This window comes from Diadema setosum, chromosome 2, assembly GCF_964275005.1.
Source record: "Diadema setosum chromosome 2, eeDiaSeto1, whole genome shotgun sequence".
Lineage (NCBI taxonomy): Eukaryota > Metazoa > Echinodermata > Echinoidea > Diadematoida > Diadematidae > Diadema > Diadema setosum.
In genome coordinates, this window is record NC_092686.1 from 4,209,352 (window position 1) to 4,230,106 (window position 20,755).

General features: G+C 39.0%; 1 protein-coding gene across 1 annotated transcript; it reads left to right on the top strand.

Moving 5' to 3' along the window:
• Positions 1 to 634: 634 nt before the first annotated feature.
• Positions 635 to 20,139, top strand: LOC140239067 (UDP-glucuronosyltransferase 2C1-like). Its single transcript, XM_072318967.1, has 4 exons — positions 635 to 1,552; positions 14,024 to 14,252; positions 16,289 to 16,508; positions 19,747 to 20,139. The coding sequence occupies exons 1-4, from the start codon at positions 665 to 667 to the stop codon at positions 20,036 to 20,038; spliced, it is 1,629 nt and encodes a 542-aa protein (XP_072175068.1). The 5' UTR covers positions 635 to 664; the 3' UTR covers positions 20,039 to 20,139.
• The last annotated feature ends 616 nt before the right edge of the window (positions 20,140 to 20,755 follow it).

Consider the following 20,755-nt stretch of genomic DNA (forward strand, 5'->3'; position numbering starts at 1 on the left):
CAGTGTTTGAAACCCGGAGGAAGGGGATTCCTGACATGCTCAACAAAGATCTACTTTCTCTGTGACCACTGAAACAAATCGAATTGGGTTTTCTTAAAGCTGTACGTAATAAGACGCTAGTTATATTTTTTTTTTTACAAATTGAAATTGCATTTTTATTGATTCACCACTTATGCCATTTGTATATGCCATGATTATGCCATTTCGCCCTCTCAATATGCTTGCCCTTGCTTTGCTACCGCTGGAGTACCACTGCAGGCCAACTCAACGACCTGTTCGTTTTACCACAGTATAAGTGTATGATTCCTGCTGACTGTTCTGCCAGTGATGAATATTGCATTTATGATGTCTGGGAAGTCAATAACCAACGCTGTCAACAATGCCTAACGTGCAGCGAATAGTGTACTAGTAGGCCATGCTCTCAAAGGTCAATACCTTGTCAACCTTTGAACATTGCGCCATCCACGTGGAAGCGACTGTTGGTGTGTGTACTGTGTGTACTCGAGAACTTGCGACGTAGAGAATCTTGGTAGTAACATGTGAGGTCGAAACCACATGGTGTTCACTTTGCGACAGCTATAGATCGATATGTGGCTATAGGAGCCTTAATTTGACTGCTAGGAAATAGTCCTTCTAATGCCATTGTATTCTTAGTGTATGGTACATGATGAATGCCAATAGATACATCCTTGTATGCCTATTTTGCTTTCTTGGAGGGTGCTTGAACTCGGAGGTGTACGCAGCTAATGTTTTGATATCCGCCATTTATGGAGAGGGCAGCCATTTCCTGTCCGCGGCATCCATCGGACTTGCGCTTACGCAGCGTGGTCACAATGTGACGTGTTTGATTAGCAACGCGTACGCTCATCACACCAGGGACCCGAAATATGCCTCCTTTGTCTTCGAGGTGTTTGAGCATCGTGAACCGCCAGAGAACGTGCGCAAAGCCTTTTTCGATTTGAACAAGTATGCCTTCCAGAAGGAAACCAGCGGGCAATTCTTGGAGATCCAGAAGCACATGGCAAGGCGAACTGTGGATGACTGTGAATCCGTGATTTCCAACAAGGATATCCTGTCGAAATTCCTCAGTGTTGATGTGTTGCTGATGGATGTATCATGGCCATGTGGTCTCTATATCAAGGCCATGTTGGACAAGGAAAGGTCAGAGTCCAAAGAAGTGAGAATGGTAGCTCTGATTTCCACCCCTCCCTGGAGTGGATTCTTGCAGGCGTCTGGTTCCTCTTTTAACTGGGCCTACCAACCCGAAACCATGAGCACCTTCTCCAACAGGATGGACTTCTGGCAGAGGATGTCCAACGTTTTCCACAGCAGTGTGATCAAGATGATTCTTAGATACGTCGCCACACCGCCGTACTTTCAAATGGAAAGAAACGTTGGTCTAGATATTAATATCAATCCATGGCTTGACTACGCTCATTTTGACCTATTTCTTCTGAATGTCGACTTTTCTTCCGAATTTCCGATCCCGCTGTCGCCTAGTACTATCGCCGTAGGTGGGCTCACAACTAGGCCATCGGCTGTTCTCGAACCGGTTAGTTATTTGCGAAGTGTAATCATTAACATAAAATTATCTGAGAACGTGAGCTGATAGAGTAAGCAGTGTTGATGATACATGACATGGCACAATGATTTAAAGGGAAAGTGCTATTAAGTAGCAATTACAAAGTGGGTATGATGGCATCGGTAATACATACTGATATCGCCAACGCCGTCTTTGATTATTTCTTTTTCTTCGCTGCTGCATAAGTTTGTTTGTTTTTTTAACTTTTATCATAAAACACAGTAACGTTAACTTCTTTTCTTTCTGCGTGACGAGCAGTTTCAAAATTTGAAGTCGCTTGTTCGCTAGGAGTTAGTCTGTTAGTTCGTGTCAACGCAGAGAACTTCCTTTATTATGCATATCAATACATATACGATTACTATGTTATATTTATTTTGCTTATATGCCAAAAGCTTCATTGGCATCGCGGCATAAATTTATTGAGTTTTCTGTATTCTTGACAGGATTTTCTATCATCCCATCACTCTATATATGTTTTATTATTGCGTTGTTATCATCATTCTTACGAACTGCGAATATTCTGACGAGTACCTCCGTAGCGAAAAAAGGAGAGCACCTTTTATATTTTGTATTCTTTATTTTTGGAAAATATCAAGCAGTAGAATTTACTCGTGTTATTATACTTGTTCTTTTTTTTTTTCTTCTTAATCAGCTTCATTCACTCCTGAAGATTCTTGCCGATGTTTGTTGTTTTATCATGTTCGAATCGAAACGACACGGCTGCATTTGCACTCACGTATAGCCTAAACAGATTTTACCATGCCTCACGCCTACACTCTCACCTAGTTATGAGGTACGATGCTCCAGCCGATATGATTACATCATGATACCTGCAGCCCCAGAATATTTATAGTATCGATCAATTATCTTCCGGTATCCTTTCTATCCTATGGTCAATGACGGGTTGCTGTTCGTTATTCCGAAGGTTCGCTATTCCGAAGGTTCGTTATTCCGAAGGGTCGTTAATCCGAAACACACAAATTCCCTATACCTAGAGGTTCGTTATTCCGAAGGGTCATTAATCCGAAACACACAAATTCCCTATACCTAGAGGTTCGTTAATCCGAAAATGAGAAAGGGTTCGTTAATCCGGACATTTGTGGCGTTATTCCGAAGGTTCAATATTCCGAAGATTCGTTAATCCGAAAATGAAATTCGGAATAATGAACCTTCGGAATAACGAATCTTTGGATTAAAGAGCATTCGGAATAACGAACCTTCGGAATAACGAGCTGTAACCGTCAATGACAGCCTACGGGGATCAGTTTCTAACATGACTCCTATGCAAACTGCAACACTTATAGGTACTGCACTGTCGGGTATTGCTTTGCGTGAACCTGTGTAGAGCCTACTGAGAGTCCAGATTGAAGCCGAGTCCAAGAAGAGTAGCTTTTCTGATGCATTAAGATAAAGTGTTGATATCAACACTTAACACAATATGGCCAATACATGTGTATATATATATGTATATATATATATATATAATATATATTGTATAGGCATATATACATATACATGCATACATTCCTATATAGGGCCTTATACATTTATAGTTACACATGATTATCTATAATTATGTATACAGTATAATAATAAGAGTACGCTCCTATATCATTTTAGATATGAGGAAAAGGAGAACGGTGAGTATCTTTTAGATTATCATTGCTATTCCTCCTTTCTTGACAATAAGTGCATGAGTTGAAAAACTGGTCTCTGCCAGGAATTTATCTGGATTTTTGGCATGGAAGCTACACTGCAAAACGTCCGGTGTAAAATAATGAACACCGAGCTGGTGTTAAATTTTCGGTGCTCATTTATGGTGTTAAATTAACACCTACGGGTGTCATTTCCAAATTTTAAACTGTTTTTTGAAGAGTTTCTTAGTAACTGCACTTCTTGTTGATTTTTAATTTAAAACAAGACGATCAAGAATTTTACATTAAAATACTAGATTTTTGAAAAAATGTGAAAATAGCTAGATTTTTGAAAAAATGTGAAAATAAATTTACACCAAAGTAACACCAGGTGGTGTGGTCCCTTATTGAAGCTGGACGGGTGTTAAACCATTGATATTAACACCAACAAATATCAACCCAACACCATGTGGTGTCATCTTTTAATTAACACCAGTACAGTGTCAAAATAACACCAGGTACAGTGTCAAATTAACACCACGAAGTGTCAGGTGAACACTTTTCAACACCATTACAGTGCATTTTTAACACCTGTGGGTGTGGTCCTTTATTGAAGTTTGATCGGTGTTAGATTTAACACCCGTGGTGTTAAATCTAACACCGATGTTTTTACAGTGTACCATTTGTAAATACATGCATATTACAGTTTATATAGATAACCACAAACTCGCACACGACAGTTCAGTCGAATGAAATTTCCGGTCTCCCTATAGTCCGCTGACCGCAGGTTTACAGCGTATAAAAACCTTGCCCGTGACTGTGTGACTTTCATTTACGAGTATCTTTCAGAAGAAAAAAATGAAGGAAGGAAATGCAGTCAAGAGCCTTCACCTTTTGGCTTTTATTCCATGTGGTTTTGGAGTCACAGCCCATCATGGAAGCTGATCGATTGACTCATTTTCACACTCTCGTCCTGTATCATGACAGTGTATGGGAGAGAAAACCATTCGTCGCGTGTGACTTGTTGCCAAAACCCTAAATGAATATTGGAATCTATAGGATACAATACCCCTCCCCCCTAAGAAAGAAAGAAAAAAACAAAAACAAAACAAAAAACAAAAACACACACACACACACAAAAACCAATCCAATAGGAAGGGAGATCAAGCCGTTTTGCTGCATTTTCGTGTCCTTTATTAGCATTCACAACGACGATGCTTCAAGAGATGAATGTAAAGAGAAAAGCAGAGTCCGGTGTGACATGGCGAAGAGGAAAGAAAAAGAGAAAGTGTTTCGAGCACTACCTGCTTTGCGAACACCTTTCACGGTCTGTGCACAATCACTTAGCAGAGCTCCGGTACTCATTTGTAAGAAGGGAGAGTGAACAAGAATCGTATACAGGCCTACCTGTCTACTGGATGAATTGTTTTCTAAATTCAGTGAAAAGCAAATGTCGTGTCACCGTGACATTGTGTTGGCCATGTTGAATGCTTTCACATAAATACTGTCATATCACGACTACTCAAATATGCTGGGTAGACGAGAAGTCATCGGTGTCGTTCTCGTAATCGTTGCCACTTCGATCTCTGAGATGGTCAACCCGACAGAAGGAGCCAACATCCTCGTGTCTGCCCTGTATGGGGAGGGAAGTCACTTTCTCGCTGCCGCTGTCTTCGGCCAAAGTCTGGTCGAGCGTGGTCATAACGTGAGCTTTCTCATCAGCAGCGCGTACCGACATCGCGCCGAGGATCCACGGTTCTCCAACTTCACCTTCGAAGTTTTCAGACACGAAATCCCCGACGAGGAGGTCCGCGCTACCATCAATGCCATGAACGAAATGGCCTTCCTTCAAAGGAATTTACAATTTGTGACCATGTATCGTCGCCTGGGAACGCGGCTCCTGCACGACTGCAAGACAGTTTTGAAAGATACGTCCTTCATGCGCAGATTGGAAGTTTATGACGCTATTGTTATGGACGTAGCGTGGTTTTGCGGTCTCTTTATCAAAGATGCTATCGCCCAAAATACCAATCATACGAAACATACCAAAATGATACTGATGTTGGCAACACCTCCGCCAGGTTTTGTCTTCGGCGCTGCCGGGACCAGCTCCAACCCCGCCTTGGTCCCCGAAGTCACAACCGGGTTTTCGCCCGACATGAACTTTTTCCAGAGAATACAGAATTGGTTCTACTCCATGGCAATTAATGTGGTCACCGTTCTTGTGACCAACCCCGTCCTCACGGACTTGAGGGAGGGTACTGGCCTGGACGGAGGCTTTGACTTTTTCAAGTCGTGTTCAGAATTCGATTTGTTCCTGCTCAATCTTGACCAGTCGTCAGACTTCCCCTTCCCTCTCTCGCCCAATATGATCAGAATTGGTGGACTAACAGCGCGCGAAGCAGAGCAACTAGATACGGTAAGATATTAATAAGCCTACATCCAACCCATGAGATGTGGATGCCCATGTAGGACCTATAATCCCTCCCGTACCTCTCTCTTTTATGCACCGCCTTTTTTTTTTTTTTTTTTTGTTCAGACTCTCATAGTGAGTATGCAAATGCCATGGGCATGTAAATTCCTGATACAGAGCCACATGTGTTTTTCTCTTGTGTGCAGAATGCACTGCATATCTAAGCCACGAAAAATCAATATGTGCTGTAGACGGCGTGGAAGAGCGATAATACAATGGGTAACCACCTCCCTGGGGTAACCTTAGAAATGCTGAAAGTCTTAGCCCCACACGTTTACGTACTTGAAGGTTCCCTGAAATGCAAATGCACGTTGATTTGAGTCGATTTATGATACCCTCAACATCACTTTTGCGGTGAAACCAATATCTAGAAACATTCCATATATTTTCAACAAATTTTTCTTCTATTTTTCTTCAGATTGCTATTAACTATTTAGATATACATGTATTAAGACTGTTGAATTTTGTTGCTTATCGTTAAGCGTGGCAAACGTACACCTCATTTGAAAGCTGGAAACGCTCTCTTTCAGACTTAACTATTTTGTCTGATATGAGCGTAGATTCAGAAAACACGTGAAAATTGTCAGTGATATAAAGCGTAGTCTTTCTTATGATACCTCTGAGCGTATTTTAGTAGAATAGAAAAAAAATGGCAACAACCTAGCAACTTCAGGTCTCGAGTGAAATAAGGTAGTCTACTTTTACATAAAGCACAAAAGACTCTGAATCGTTCGTGTGATTCATACATTTGTTTTTTACAAAAAAAAAATCTATTAAACACGTGTCTATATGGAGAATCATTTACAGGTGTGTTGAAACCTGAAGGGCCTGTGGGTTGTTCGGGCACTTATTAGAAACCTATCAGGAAATAGCGAGAAATACAGACACCACGCGATAGCTTCCTTCGTATTAGGGTAATGTCGAACATGAAACGAAATACACTTACCTGTAATGATGGCATTGTTCAAGAAGAATGGGTTTTCATATTGTTGGGGTTACCCTGGCCTAATAAATCACCATCATGTTACGTTAATGAATTCATGCGTCGAGTTGTTTTTATCGCGACTGATTGACAAACCATTTGCAATAAATCGATTACAAGCTCCCATTATTTTTGCTACAATTAGGATACAATGATGCTTATACAGTGAAATGATGGTGTTCATGATAATATTACCATTATTTTCATTATACCATCATAAATGAAAGTGATCAAAGTTTATCATTCTGTATTAGGACAATTGTTTTGACAACTATCATTTACATAAACTTTTTCAGCAGTATATTATATTTCGGTCTACGAAATTTCGAATCAATTTCCAAATTGGGAGCAGGGAATGGAAAGGGGTTTGTTAGTGGAAAGATTGTGGCCTTGCAGTAATTCAGGAAGTAGTCCAGCTCATCATGGCCTGTAGCGTAGTTCATTACTGTGAAGAATCTATCGAGTCTATAGTCAGAAGATGAGTAGATGAGGAGAATAGATATTTGCCACTGCTGCGCACTAGCTATCGCTTCGTTGCATTGGGTGTACATGGGCGTGACTCAACCTCCTTCATCACAGTGCTAATAGCCTAACGTTTTAAGCGGAATGAAACCGAATTGTAGCACACATGTAGATTGCATGAATGCAGCTACATTTAGTACAACACATCGGTGACAGATTAAGGAAAATTGGACAATCTGTTCAAAAGTATTGATTTCTTAAGAATGTTTTGGGGCAGCCATCGATGGATCGGAAGACTTCTACAGTTTGTGACGTCACATAGATTATCAGGAATGACACAAAAAGTATAAAAGGCAAGATATTTTCACTTTTCTAGCGTAATGAAAGAGAAATTGATTTACACGTACCTCATTCAGAAAGTAATGAGAATGATATTACCCTAAATATGAAGTCGAGGGATCAGGAGTGTGTACTTGTCATTAAAAAGGAAATAAAATTTTGTGGAATTCCCCATAACTGAACTAGTATTATTGTCCAGCGATGACTGCACAAAACTTCAAAAATCCATTTACATTTTGAAGGGATTGTCCGATTTTCCTCAAACCTTCGCTAATGCTTTCTACCGTTATGGCTGCATTCACTTTATCCACATGTATATTTGAGTTTCATTCCCCTTTGAAAGAAATCAAAATAGATAGCTCGACCTATATAATATACGGCGTGTAAACCTCTCTTTCCAGAAATGCATGAGTTCTCAGTTGCGCGATAATAACTTAAATGAGTTAGAAAGTATCTCCGTTGTCGATCTTGTAAGATTGAACATGATATGATAAAGTTTATTGGTGCCACAATAAATAATTTGTGGCATCTGCTCCCGTTTTATGGAATTAATTTCGCTGCTCTCCATCAATTCAAGCTTCATTAATTTCAATATTTGGAGGACGTATTAATTTGTTATGATGGTTTGTTCATGTTATCTACACCCTTGTGTGCATCACAATAGTAGGACTAGACTGAGGGCGCATACTATTGCTATTCATTATTATACCAATTTTATTATTACTGTTACTGTTACTACTACTACTACTACCACTACTACTACTACTACTACTACTTCTACTACTACTACTACTACTACTACTACTACTACTTCTACTACTACTACTTTGTACTACTACTACTACTACTACTACTACTACTACTACTACTACTACTACTACTACTACTACTACTATACTACTATCACATTCAGCATGGCCTGGATTATCACTTCTGCTCCCAGTGGTATTACGGTCATTCTGACAGATACATGTCCTCATATTCATACTATGACTGCTGGAAGAGGAAGCAATCTACGAGGGTTAGTCTCTCTATCCCCCGTCGTGTACCAATTGCAAACAATGGCCTGAAAGAAGGTCAGGGAAAGTGAACCTGTCGATGACCTTTGACTTCCCTCGCGGTTCTGATAGACTTGGACTTTGAGCCCCTGCCGTGCGTCTGATAAGAGTAAAGTCAGTCGAGTTAACCATCAGGCAAAGTTGCATGTACAATATACCATTTAAGAGTCTTTGAGTTCAGATTTTTCCGAATCCCCCCCCCCTTTTTTTTTTCACTGTAACTCCGTTTCCCGATGTTTTCATCACGGGCATACCCGTCGTCTATGCATAAATGTTTTACAGCAGTAATTTGCAATAGAAACAAAATGTGTGTGTGTGTGTGTGTGTGTGTGGGGGGGGGGTGATATCAATTAAAAAAAAATAATTATATTCTTTCAGACACTAGGAGGATTTAGTGTTTTTGTGCATACGATGGGTTCACTTCAAAAAGAAAGGACGTTTTCTTCTCAAACTCCTCTAAGAGGCCCTAAAAGGAAGACTATTACTGTGAGTCAAATCTACACGTGTTGTGTGAATCCATGCTCAGTACCCGGAAAAATGTTGTCTCTCGAACTTTATAAGAAATGTTAACTTGCCTCCAAATGCAATTAGGTGAAATTATAGAGAGATTGAACTTCAACGATCTGGTTCCCACTTTGCGGGAAAATTTTCATATCATTTAATTAAGAATAAGAATAAAATTGTTATTTATGGACAATGTACTGACGAAATGGACAATGTACTGACGAAATCGTAGTATCTGTTACCTCTTAATCCACGTGCACGTTTTCACTTTGTAGACCTAGAAGGTTTATGGAGACCAGGGAGGTGACCCTCCCTCTGGAGATGGACGGAAGGGGGAGTGTGTCCCCCCCCCCCCCACGTGAGGGAGCTTGTGCATTTTTAGCATTTATATTAAACGATCGAATGCCCATTTTGTTGGAATATTTGGGGAAATATACATGCAGTAGTATCTATATACTTAGATACGGACTTTATGGAGTAAGAATGAAACATAGATAATCCTCTTTGCTAGTGATTAAATCAAATAGACTTGTTTCACTTCGATACCAAAAAATCCGAAAGATTTTGCGGCACAGAGGTCTCACGAATCAAATTATATGCTCTATTAATTTGAAAAGAAAATCGTTGTGCCTTTGCTGATCAAGAAAGATCACATGCGAAACGCTCTCTATCATAGGGCCAATGTTTGAGTCGAAATCGTAATGTTTGCGAATCTTAGAATTTGAATACACATGCGTATTATTTTTGTGTAACAAAGACAATTCTTGCGGCTCGTCTGGTGTGTGTTTTTTTCCACGTACCAAAGAGCAGCGTATTCCCACGTTCTTCAGCTCTTTATGCTTGAATGCCATAGGCAGTAAAAACTACTGGTAAACCTATAGAGTGTCCGTGTCTGCGCCAATCAATGCTACCCTTTAAAACGAGAAATCTCAGAGTCGTTTCAGAAGTACTTCCTTTAGTGCAGACGAGATATGAAATTACTTATGCACATAATGGTGCTAAAGGTCCTGTGTAGTCAAACAAGGCCCGCTTGACCTCGAAAACCTTCATAGGAAGGGACTATCAATATGCTACACGATTGGTCGCCATGCTGTTGTCACTGATGGTGCACGTCGGCACTTAATACAATACTACCAGTACATGCTGCACATACCGTACGCATTTCGAAAAAAAAAGAAAAATGTATACATGCGGACTACAGTATGTGGGAGATATGGAATTATGTGCGTTTCCAGTGTAGCATGATACATATATTGGTCCTCGATGATAACTACAAAAGTGCCGTGCATAAGATGTGGTAACCATGGCTTTCTGTCGCGCAGTTGGATCTAAACTTGGATTTTATGCTTTCCTGCTGTTAGGGTGCATTGAGCTGCCTGCTGTGATAGCTGAAAACATTCTGATATCAGCTATCTATGGCGAGGGTAGCCATTTCCTAGCTGCAGCGTCCGTCGGCGAGAGCCTTGTAGAGCGGGGCCACAACGTCACAGCTCTGGTCAGCAACGCCTTCGAGCATCGCGCGACTGATCCAAAGTACGCCAACTTCTCCTTCGAGATCTTTCAGCATGCCGTACCCGTAGAGGAGGTACGGGACCACTTCCACAAGGCCAACACGTTGGTGTTGCGAGAAGATGAAATTTCAGAGGGATTTGCGTTCCTGGAGCTGGGTTTCCAGCGGTGGGTAGACGACTGCGAAATGGTGCTCCGCGATAAACAGCTCATGCAGAAGCTCGAGCGCATGGACGTGATGATTGTCGACATCACATGGCCATGTGCCATTTACATCAAGGCCGCACTGGAGAAGGACTTCAAATCAACGCGACGACGCACCATGGTGTGTATCGCGCCTTCCGGTTCCTTTGGCGGTCTCTTGCGAACCATGGGTACTCCAGTTAACATTGCCTACCAGCCAGAAGTGACATCCGGTCTAACGAACCGGATGTCGTTTAAAGAGAAACTGATGAACCTAATGATGTCTGTGATGATTCCCATCGTTGGAAACATGTTGTCGACGACACGATTTGTCGAGATGGCCCAGAGGGTTGGCCTGGACGAGTTCAACATTCATCCCCTTCATTCCTTTGCAGATTTTGATCTTCTTTTATTGAACGTGCAATTCGCAAGCGACTATCCATTTCCTCTAACACCAAACATCATCCCCGTAGGAGGCTTAACTATCCGCCCTGTGCAGAAGCTGAATAAGGTGAATTTGTCTTGAAAAGAAATACCTCACCAAGAAAGTTCTTCACCTTAAAGTGCTGGAAAAAATTCTTCATGCTCATGTTTAAAAAAAGAGGGGAAAATCAGTGCAAAACTAATCAAGTCTGCTTTAACATTGATTGTCACACAGGGTATCATAATCCTTTGTGTGCTTCATTTATTTTCTGTCCAAAGGTATATGGGAGGAGATTTGTGTACATTAGTGAATTATTGGCACAGAGATGGTAGAGCATTGTATAGTATGTACTTGCGAAATGTGTTGGTTTTGATTTTAGACGAGCTATATTATACAAGTGCACCTTCTTCACAACATTGTATTTATCCGGTACAAAAGGGAAAGATTACCGGTGCATGCCCTATATTGTCATGTACAGCATCTGACCTTGACCGCAGCATTTTTATGAACGTACCCTAACCACTGTTTTGCTGTCTGATATATATATATATATATATATATATATATATATATATATATATGTATATATATATGTATATATTTTTATTTATTTATTTATTTATTTATTTATTTTTTACTAGCAACGTCACGTGTCATAAGAGCAAATAAGCAATGTCGAGTGCATTGTCTTGCGGTTTTTTTTTTTTGTGTGTATGTGTTTGCGTGTGTGTGTGGGCATGTGTATGTATTTAAAGGAAGAACTAGGTGTTACAAAAAAAAAAATCCCACTTTTGATAAGTATGCATCAGATAACACTGTCATTGACATGAGTAATCGCTACATAGTGTACAATCTAGTTAGAGGTGATTCGAATATGAGAGCATGATTCAGTTTCGTTAAATCTATGATTAATTTTAAAGGTCCAGTTTACCTTTGGGAGCAGTGATTTCAAAAATGTTCAAGATATCACATTTGATGCATATGTGTAGGTCTGTTGTATCATAAAACATCCTACCATATGAAATATTTGCAATAAAACCTAAAATATAAGGAGATATCAGGGTTTTTCTCAGTAAACCGTAACTGTATACGGTTTAGTCTGGAAACATTTTTATTATAACTATTGTTCACATTTTGTGTATTTAACAACACTTAACATCGATTATACGGATTCAAATTTTGACAGTGGTTGTTTCTATCCCTAACTCACATTTTAGAACTATTTTAAAGCACTAATGCTTTCATCTGCAAATGGTAAATTATGCCTTTAAAGTTAAATTCCAGATTTTGGTCAAATTTGAACCCTCCATACAAAATTGAACTTTACACAAGAACCAATGATTTGTATGCAACTATGTGCTTACAATGACCCTAAACAAAGGACAAGGATACTACGAATACAGTCATGTGCACCACCTTTTCAGAGCTCTGCTGACTATAGGGTTCTGGACTCTTGTTCCAATGCACATGAATGCTTTATTAATAATCTATGATGGACTGCCCAGGGCACTGCTAGTCTGAATTCATGGCAAAGGTAAAATGGCATTCCAATCCTGGTCATTGTCATGATTGTTCAGGATCATTGTTGGGGTGTTAACCACACGCTCCCATACACACAAATTGATCCCTGTGAAAAATTAAAATTTTGTAGAGGGTTGAAAACGGAGCAAAATCTGAGACCTAACTTAGAAATAGATATTGAATTTAATGAAACTGATTTATGCTGTCATTTTTTGAATAACCGCAAAAAAATTGTACACTATTCAGCTATTGCGCATATCAATGTCAGTGTCATCTAATATATAGTTTTTGAGCTATTAAGGATCAAAAGTGTTTTTTTTTTTTTTTTGTAACACGTAGTACAATGTATCAGGAAGGTGCATAATTATGTACCTGTGCATCTGTATTGGTATTATGTTTGTTGGGGGGGGGGGGGGACAGTTTCGAAATATTTCCAATTTTGCGACCTTTGTGACATTGATTATTAGACATGAAAGGCTTATGATTTTCTGATATGAAAGGTTTATGGTTGCCTCCACATCATATACTAGGTGTTACAAAAAACGTTTCTCAGTTTTGATCCTTAATAGTTCAAAAACTATATATCAGTTAACACTGACATTTATATGGGCAATAGTTGAATAGTGTACAATTTTGTTGGGGTAGTTGAAATAAAATAATAGCAGTCATTGGTATTCATGTCTATTGTTCAGGGTCATTGTAAGCACACACTCATAAACACGTCATTGATTCCTGTGTAAAGTTCAATTTTGCACAGGCGGTTTAAATTTGACCAAAATGTGGTACTTAACTTAAGAATTAATATTGGATTGAATGAAACTGATTCATGCTTTCATAGTCGAATTACTGTATAAGTGGATATTTTCGCGCGACTAATTTTTCGCGCTTGGCCGGGTAAGAAGAGTTTCGCGTGTTTTTAATTCCGCGGAATCAAGACATCACGCACAGGAACATATGGCAAGCAAAAACATTCGCGTGCTTTTATTTTCGCGCTAGTTTGTGGATGCGCGAAATGCGCGAAAATTTCCACTTTTACAGTACCTCCAACATAACTGTACACTATTAAGCTGTTACTCATATCAATGACAGTGTCATCTGTTACATATAGTTTTCGAACTATCAAGAATCAAACATGGGATTTTTTAAAACATAGTATAGGCACAAATATCAGTCATATGCATTGAATTATAACACCATGCTTTCAGACCAATCTCAGTAAATGGCGGAAACTTGTTCATACACAGCTCCATTGTCTTTTTATTTTTTAGAATCTAATGCGATGTGAACTCCTGACGTCTATCTTCATTATTTGTCTCTCTCTCTTTCGTGCTCTACCCCCTCTGTCTCTGCAGGAGCTCGAAGAGTTTGTCCAGAGCTCCGGCGAGCACGGTGTGGTCGTCTTCAGTCTCGGTACCTACCTGGCGTCGATCACCGTCATCAGACCCGACCTCGTGAGGATGTTTTCCGACGCCTTTGCAAAGCTCCCGCAGAAGGTGATATGGCAGCTGAAGGAGCTACCCGACTACGACCTACCGCCAAACGTTAAGACGATGCCATGGCTGCCGCAGAACGACCTACTGGGTAAGATAATTCCCACCCCCTCCCCCTCCCCCTCCCCCCTCCTCCCCCCGTTCTTCATCAACCGACAAGGCCACTTGTCGCGGCTCTTCTTCTTTATGATCCCCCCAAGAAAAGAAGAAAACAGACAAACAAACAGACAAACAAACCACTTATCTCTTATCAATATACAAGCATAACACTATCAGCGCGAGGTTGCTCTTTCAATAATACAACGTATTGTCAGTTAATTGCGAGGTAGAAAATAATTTTTATTTTTTATATCTATGTGTATATGTATATCTATGACGTAAAAATGAAACACAATATTATTCTATCCTAGTACTGATTCTCTACTTCTACCACTGCTACTTATATTGCAAGTACGGTATTACCTCCTCTACTATGATATTTATAATATCATAAATGTTACCCTTTCGTCTTTCCGTTTCATATATACAAAATGTGAACAATAGTTATAATAAAAATGTTTCCACTTTAAACTGTCTACAGTTATGGTTTAATGAGAAAATAGTGATATCTCCTTATATTTTAGGCTTCATTGCAAGGGTGTTTTGTGATACAACTGACCTACACATCTTCATCAAAAGTGATATCTTGAACATTTTTTGAATGACTGCTCCCAAAGGTAAACAGGACCTTTAAATACCCGGAGAATTTATTTGTCTCCAAAGTAAAGACATAGAAAGTTTTGGTATCATTCATCAGCTATTTCATTTGTTTATTGTCTCCGCCATGAAGTGTCAACAAAGGTATTGTGTTTTCGGGTTGTCCGTCGGTCCTTCGTCTTTCCGTCCGTAAACTAGTATTATGGACAGTGTAACTTAAGAACCGTTTGAAGTATCAAAATGAAACTTGGCATCATCATATATGTATGAGTGGACGAAGCTGTGGCTATCAGCTTTATGGTGTATCTGCTCAAGGTAAAACATCAAGGTCAAATACTTAAATTTCATTATTTCTTCCATATCTCTGCAATGCCTAAATTTATTTTCATAAAACTTACTGTATAAATGCATTGCCTGATAAAGATTCTCAGAGGAAAGTTTTGGGCCATGGGGTTAAAGGTCAAAGGTCGAGTGGAAATGCTAAAAAAAAAATCACTTTTCTCTCTCAATATCTTGGAAATGGCTCAAGGCATCTTCTTGAAACGTATGGATTTACTGCTTGACAATGATTCAGAATTATGGTCACAGATCATGATATATATAAAAAAAAATAATGCTGCTGTCTAGCCCCAAAATTACAATATTTTCTCCGTAGCTTGGAAATTCCTCAATGCATATATGCCCACTAAACAATGGAACTAGGTATAATACATGCATCACTGCACAATGATTATATAGGGAAAGATTATGACCATGGGTCACTCTTTTCCTATATTTTAAAGTAGGCCAGAGTATTGTGAATAATGAATGTTACCAGCTATTTACCAGTTGTAATTATATGAAGAAAGTTGTTGGCCATGGGGTCAAAGGGCAAGGATCCAAGGTTAAGTAAAAGTGTTCAAATTCCCGAATACTTTCTCTCTTTAAAGCAATTTAGCCATCTAAATGAAATCTAGTTCATGGCATATGTATTTACCACATTTGGGGTTGTAGCATCAAACTTTCAAACATGTTGTTTCAATATTTTTCCGATCATGTGAAAGTATGTCGTCTCACATTGTCAAGATGAACTATAAAACTATTGAAAGAATAGCGCGAGATGACGGAGGCATACCAGTCGCCATAAAGACATTTCTTTTCATATTATGTCTTAACTGTGAAATATTCTTATATCGTTTGGTCTCCATTTTATGATGTTTTATTCATTGATAACATAAAGAAAAATGTCAAAGCAAAGAGTTCAAAACCAATTTTAAACCATGGATAACTTATAAAAGCTATCATCTATGTCCATTATTCCACAATTGTGCTAGTTATCGAGCCCCTCCCAAAACACTGCTTAAAATTTAGGAGAAAAAAAAAACACAACGCATCCTCTAAGATTGTGTTCTACAGTGGTACTCGTATTTCTCTACCAACCATCTGTACCAGGTCACCCTAAGACGCGCGCCTTCATGTATCAGGGCGGGAACAATGGTTTCCAGGAGGCCTCCTACCACGGCGTTCCCGTGGTCGTCATCCCGCTCCACGGCGACCAGTACGACGTCGCCGCCAGGATCGAAGCCAGAGGAATGGGGAAGAAGATAGACAAGCAGGATCTCAGTACTGAGATCATATACGAGACCCTGACAGAAGTTATCAATAATCCAAGGTAAGCTTTAAGAGAAAGAGAGAGAGAGGAGGGAGGGAGACAGGGTTTAGATTGTAATTTAATAAAATTAAATGGCGACAGATGTAGACAAAAGAAGACTGTTTTGACAATAAAAAAACAACATATCTTTTCGCTTGTACAGTCAAGCATCACTAGGTAAACTATAAATAGAATAGCTAGTAAGTTTTATTTTTTTTTCTTCAGTTATCGTGTATACGTAATATTCTTTGGGATATGCTCAAGAATTGTAATTGTAATCAAACTTATATAGCAGCTTATCGACAAAAGAAGCCTGATACGACAAAAAATATTTTTTCGCTTGCCCAATCAAGAATATCAAGGTAAGTTTTCAGTAGAAAAGCCAGTTTGATTTTTTTTTTCAGTTGTTTGCGTTTTGGCATAATTACTTTTGATATGCCGAAAAAGAGAGAGAGAGAAAAAGATTTATTAATAATATGATGCGTAGAGAACAGTTTTGTAGTCTCTCTCTCTGTACGGTTTGTGTGTGGGTGTGTCTGTCTGTGTGTGTGTGTGTGTGTGTGTGTGTGTGTGTGGGTGTAATTAATACACAGCTTTTGGAGATAATTTGGATAAAATGAACAAGCTGCAACACGGCATCCAGAATATGGTCAGGTCTTACGCCAGTGTTCAGCTACATTAGAATGGTGAAACCAGAGAATGGAAAGATAGTATTAACACCCCTTCTCCCCATACTCCCGAAATCTGCAAACACACGTAAACGGAAATTCTTGGGGCACAATATAGATTGCAGAGGATACCGAATAATATTGGGCTCCTTGCATTATCATTAAGGTGAAAAATATATCTCTCACCCCTAGCTGTTAAAGTCTCTTCACTTGTTCTAAGTTAAAAGGAATTGGTCGTATTTAAGACATACTGTTGTTGTTGTTTTATAAAACCTTACACATCCAAGCACCAAGATACCTCAAAAGTAATATTGTTGCAAGTTGTCTACTCGTTCTTGTACGTTCTATAGTACCGACCCTTTTCCAGTCCTCGAACTCACTGTAAATCTTAATATCGTACTTTCACTGCGACAGCAACAAAGGAATGGAACAAATACCCCACTTTCATGAAATCTTGAAGTTCAGTACATACATTTCTGAAACTGTTGAAAACTGATCTTTTTCTCAACTGTATCAATTTGATATAATGTTTTGGTACATGTGTATTTTGTAACAGCTGTGATATCAAGTCAAACTTTTATGTATTGCATATCTAAACGCGTAGTAATGATAATCATAATCATCATCACAATTTTATAGGTTTGCATAATTTTATAATGTCATTCAACTTCATATTCCGAGAATGCACTGAAGCAGCAATCAAATTCAATATAGGGTCAAAGGTCATATTGTTGATGGATGGTTTGTGTGTGCTCTATAGGCTACATTTCTTGACAGATTTTGTTCAAATTCGGTACGAAGTTCTACCATGATCAGCAATCAAATTCAATATAGGGTCAAAGGTCATATTGTTGATGGATGGTTTGTGTGTGCTCTATAGGCTACATTTCTTGACAGATTTTGTTCAAATTCGGTACGAAGTTCTACCATGATCAGCAATCAAATTCAATATAGGGTCAAAGGTCATATTGTTGATGGATGGTTTGTGTGTGCTCTATAGGCTACATTTCTTGACAGATTTTGTTCAAATTCGGTACGAAGTTCTACCATGATCAGCAATCAAATTCAATATAGGGTCAAAGGTCATATTGTTGATGGATGGTTTGTGTGTGCTCTATAGGCTACATTTCTTGACAGATTTTGTTCAAATTCGGTACGAAGTTCTACCATGATATAACCTACAAACCTTTTGATTTTAGAAGAGCTGCGCCCAATGTTCCGTCTTTTATAGGGTCAAAGGTCATATTGTTGGTGGATAGTTTGTGTGCCCTCTCTAGTGCCGGGGGATACAATCGCATTGCGCGGCAATGGACATTTCTAGTTCCAATTTAGGTTTCAGGAGCATGCATTTCAGCAATGAGCATTCAAATCTATTTCAAGCCGGCGACAGAGTCTCGTAGGTCATTCAAATTATTGAAAATGCAGCCATGCTCCAAATAAGTGCATAAGTCTGGCATTTAGTTCCCTTCGGGTCGAGTAGGTGTGTCTTTTTCGCTTTAATAGCCTTGAATAGATTGGGCTTCATGATGAAGATTATTCATTTTGCCGTATAGGTCCACCTGTTTATTCTAAATTTTTGACTAACTTGACTAGGGTAAGATGCAAACCCGGACGTTGTGGTACATGATGCACTGTATTACATACAAACGAGCATATTTTGAGAGAAGTTGATTGACACCTTCGAGAAAAAAAAAACCCAATTTCGAGTACATTGAAACTGAATATGAACATTGTATACACCTCGTTTGTTGTTTGATATCTCATCAGTTTCCATTATGACTATTTGAGATCACGTGGGTCAATTTGTCTTTAAATTGATGCACTGTGTGGTTAGTGGTGGGGCGTTGTCCTTTTTAGTACATGCGGCGCCATCAACTCGCATGCTTTAATTTCCGTTGTGCTCTTTGGGTGCACTGCAAATCGGACCTTATCTTATATAATGTTTTGAAATGAAAAACCAAGAATACATAAACTCAGAACGATACAGAAACTTTGAATATAATCATAAGAATATAAGCCTTTCTGGTTGTGTATACCTATGTGCTTGTTTTTAAAGAAACTTTCTCTCCTTTCAACCCCCATCCTCGCCCCATTTCCCCCTTCTTCAAAGATCGATTCTTTTTTTCTTCATTAAACTGATTGAACGAAGTATAGGAAACGGATCACCTGAAAATGAAATTGAACGCCCTAAACAAGCTCTTTGTGAATTTGAATGCACGAGTAGGAAATATGCAGTGCTCGTATCTGAAAATTGAACGCACACGCGTGAATTTGATTTGACGAAAACTAAATAAAAACTCCCATAAATATAATTGATTGCTCGAATTTTGGACTTGAATGACCGAATGTTTTCGCGTGCGTGCGCTGTGTTAATTTGAAGGCAATATTTATGAAATGGAGTGACCGGGAAAACCTAGAGTGATAGTAATGATGATGATGATGATGATAATAATAATGATAATAATAACAATAATAATGATAATGATAATAATGTTAGATAGTTGTTGTTATCTTTTTTTTTTAACTATTATGCCCATCCATAAGCAAATACGTGTGGTAATAAGTTCACAACCGTCCTGTTCTACCCACAGCTACACTACCGTCGCGAAGAAAGTGTCGGCCATTAACAAGGACCAGCCGATGAGGGCGCCCGAGCGTGCTGCCTTTTGGATCGAGCACGTCATCAAGTTCGGCGGCGATTACATGCGGTCACCGGCCAACGAGCTGAACTTCTTCCAGTACCACTTAATCGACGTTATTGCCTTCCTCATTGTTGTGTTCGTCGCCATTCTCCTAGTCCTTTTCTTTACACTTCGATTTTGCTTACGGTTATGCTGTCGCATGATAGGATGGGGCGGTACCACAAAAACAAAGAAGGACTAGTTAATTTGTCACAATCAAAGTGTTTTTAAAAAAGAGATCGTATAGTTTTGGTTGAGACCTGTTTTCGGGTTTCTAACAGTTTTTGGTGAGATAATGAGAAATCTCTTATGAAATATGAAAGAGCATGTAATTCCATGAGGAATTCAACGTTTATTTGATGAAAATTGCTTTTGAAGTGGCTGAAATATCCAAAACAGAGCGATTTTAGTAAAGTGTGGGACCCACCTTTTATTACGATCGCTTTTTTTTTCTCTTTGTTTTTGGATGTTTCAGTCATTCCAAACCCGATTTTCATCAAATAAACTTTGAATTTCTCTTAAAATGGTATGCTCTGTACTATTTCATAAGTGTTTTCTTGGTATCTCGCAAAAAGTCAAAAGCCCAATTCTCATCTCCACCAATACTGTACCATCCCTTTAATCTCTGTGATCACAACAGTAAATTACTTCGCTCTATTCGTCTTTGAAGCTCGGTGTAAGTTTGTTTTGTTTTGTTTTAGCTCGCTTTCTTTCCTTCTTTCTCCACTTTATTAGTCCGGTTACTCAGTCTCTTTCTGTTTCTTTCCACTTATTTTTGAAAGATAAAATTTTGCCGGAATCACAATAATTGCACGATTTATTTAAGTATGACGCTATGACAAAGAATGCTTTTTTTTTACCATGTCTTTCATCTCATCCCCGAGTGATCAAGGAGGTAACTGAAGTACAGATAATATTC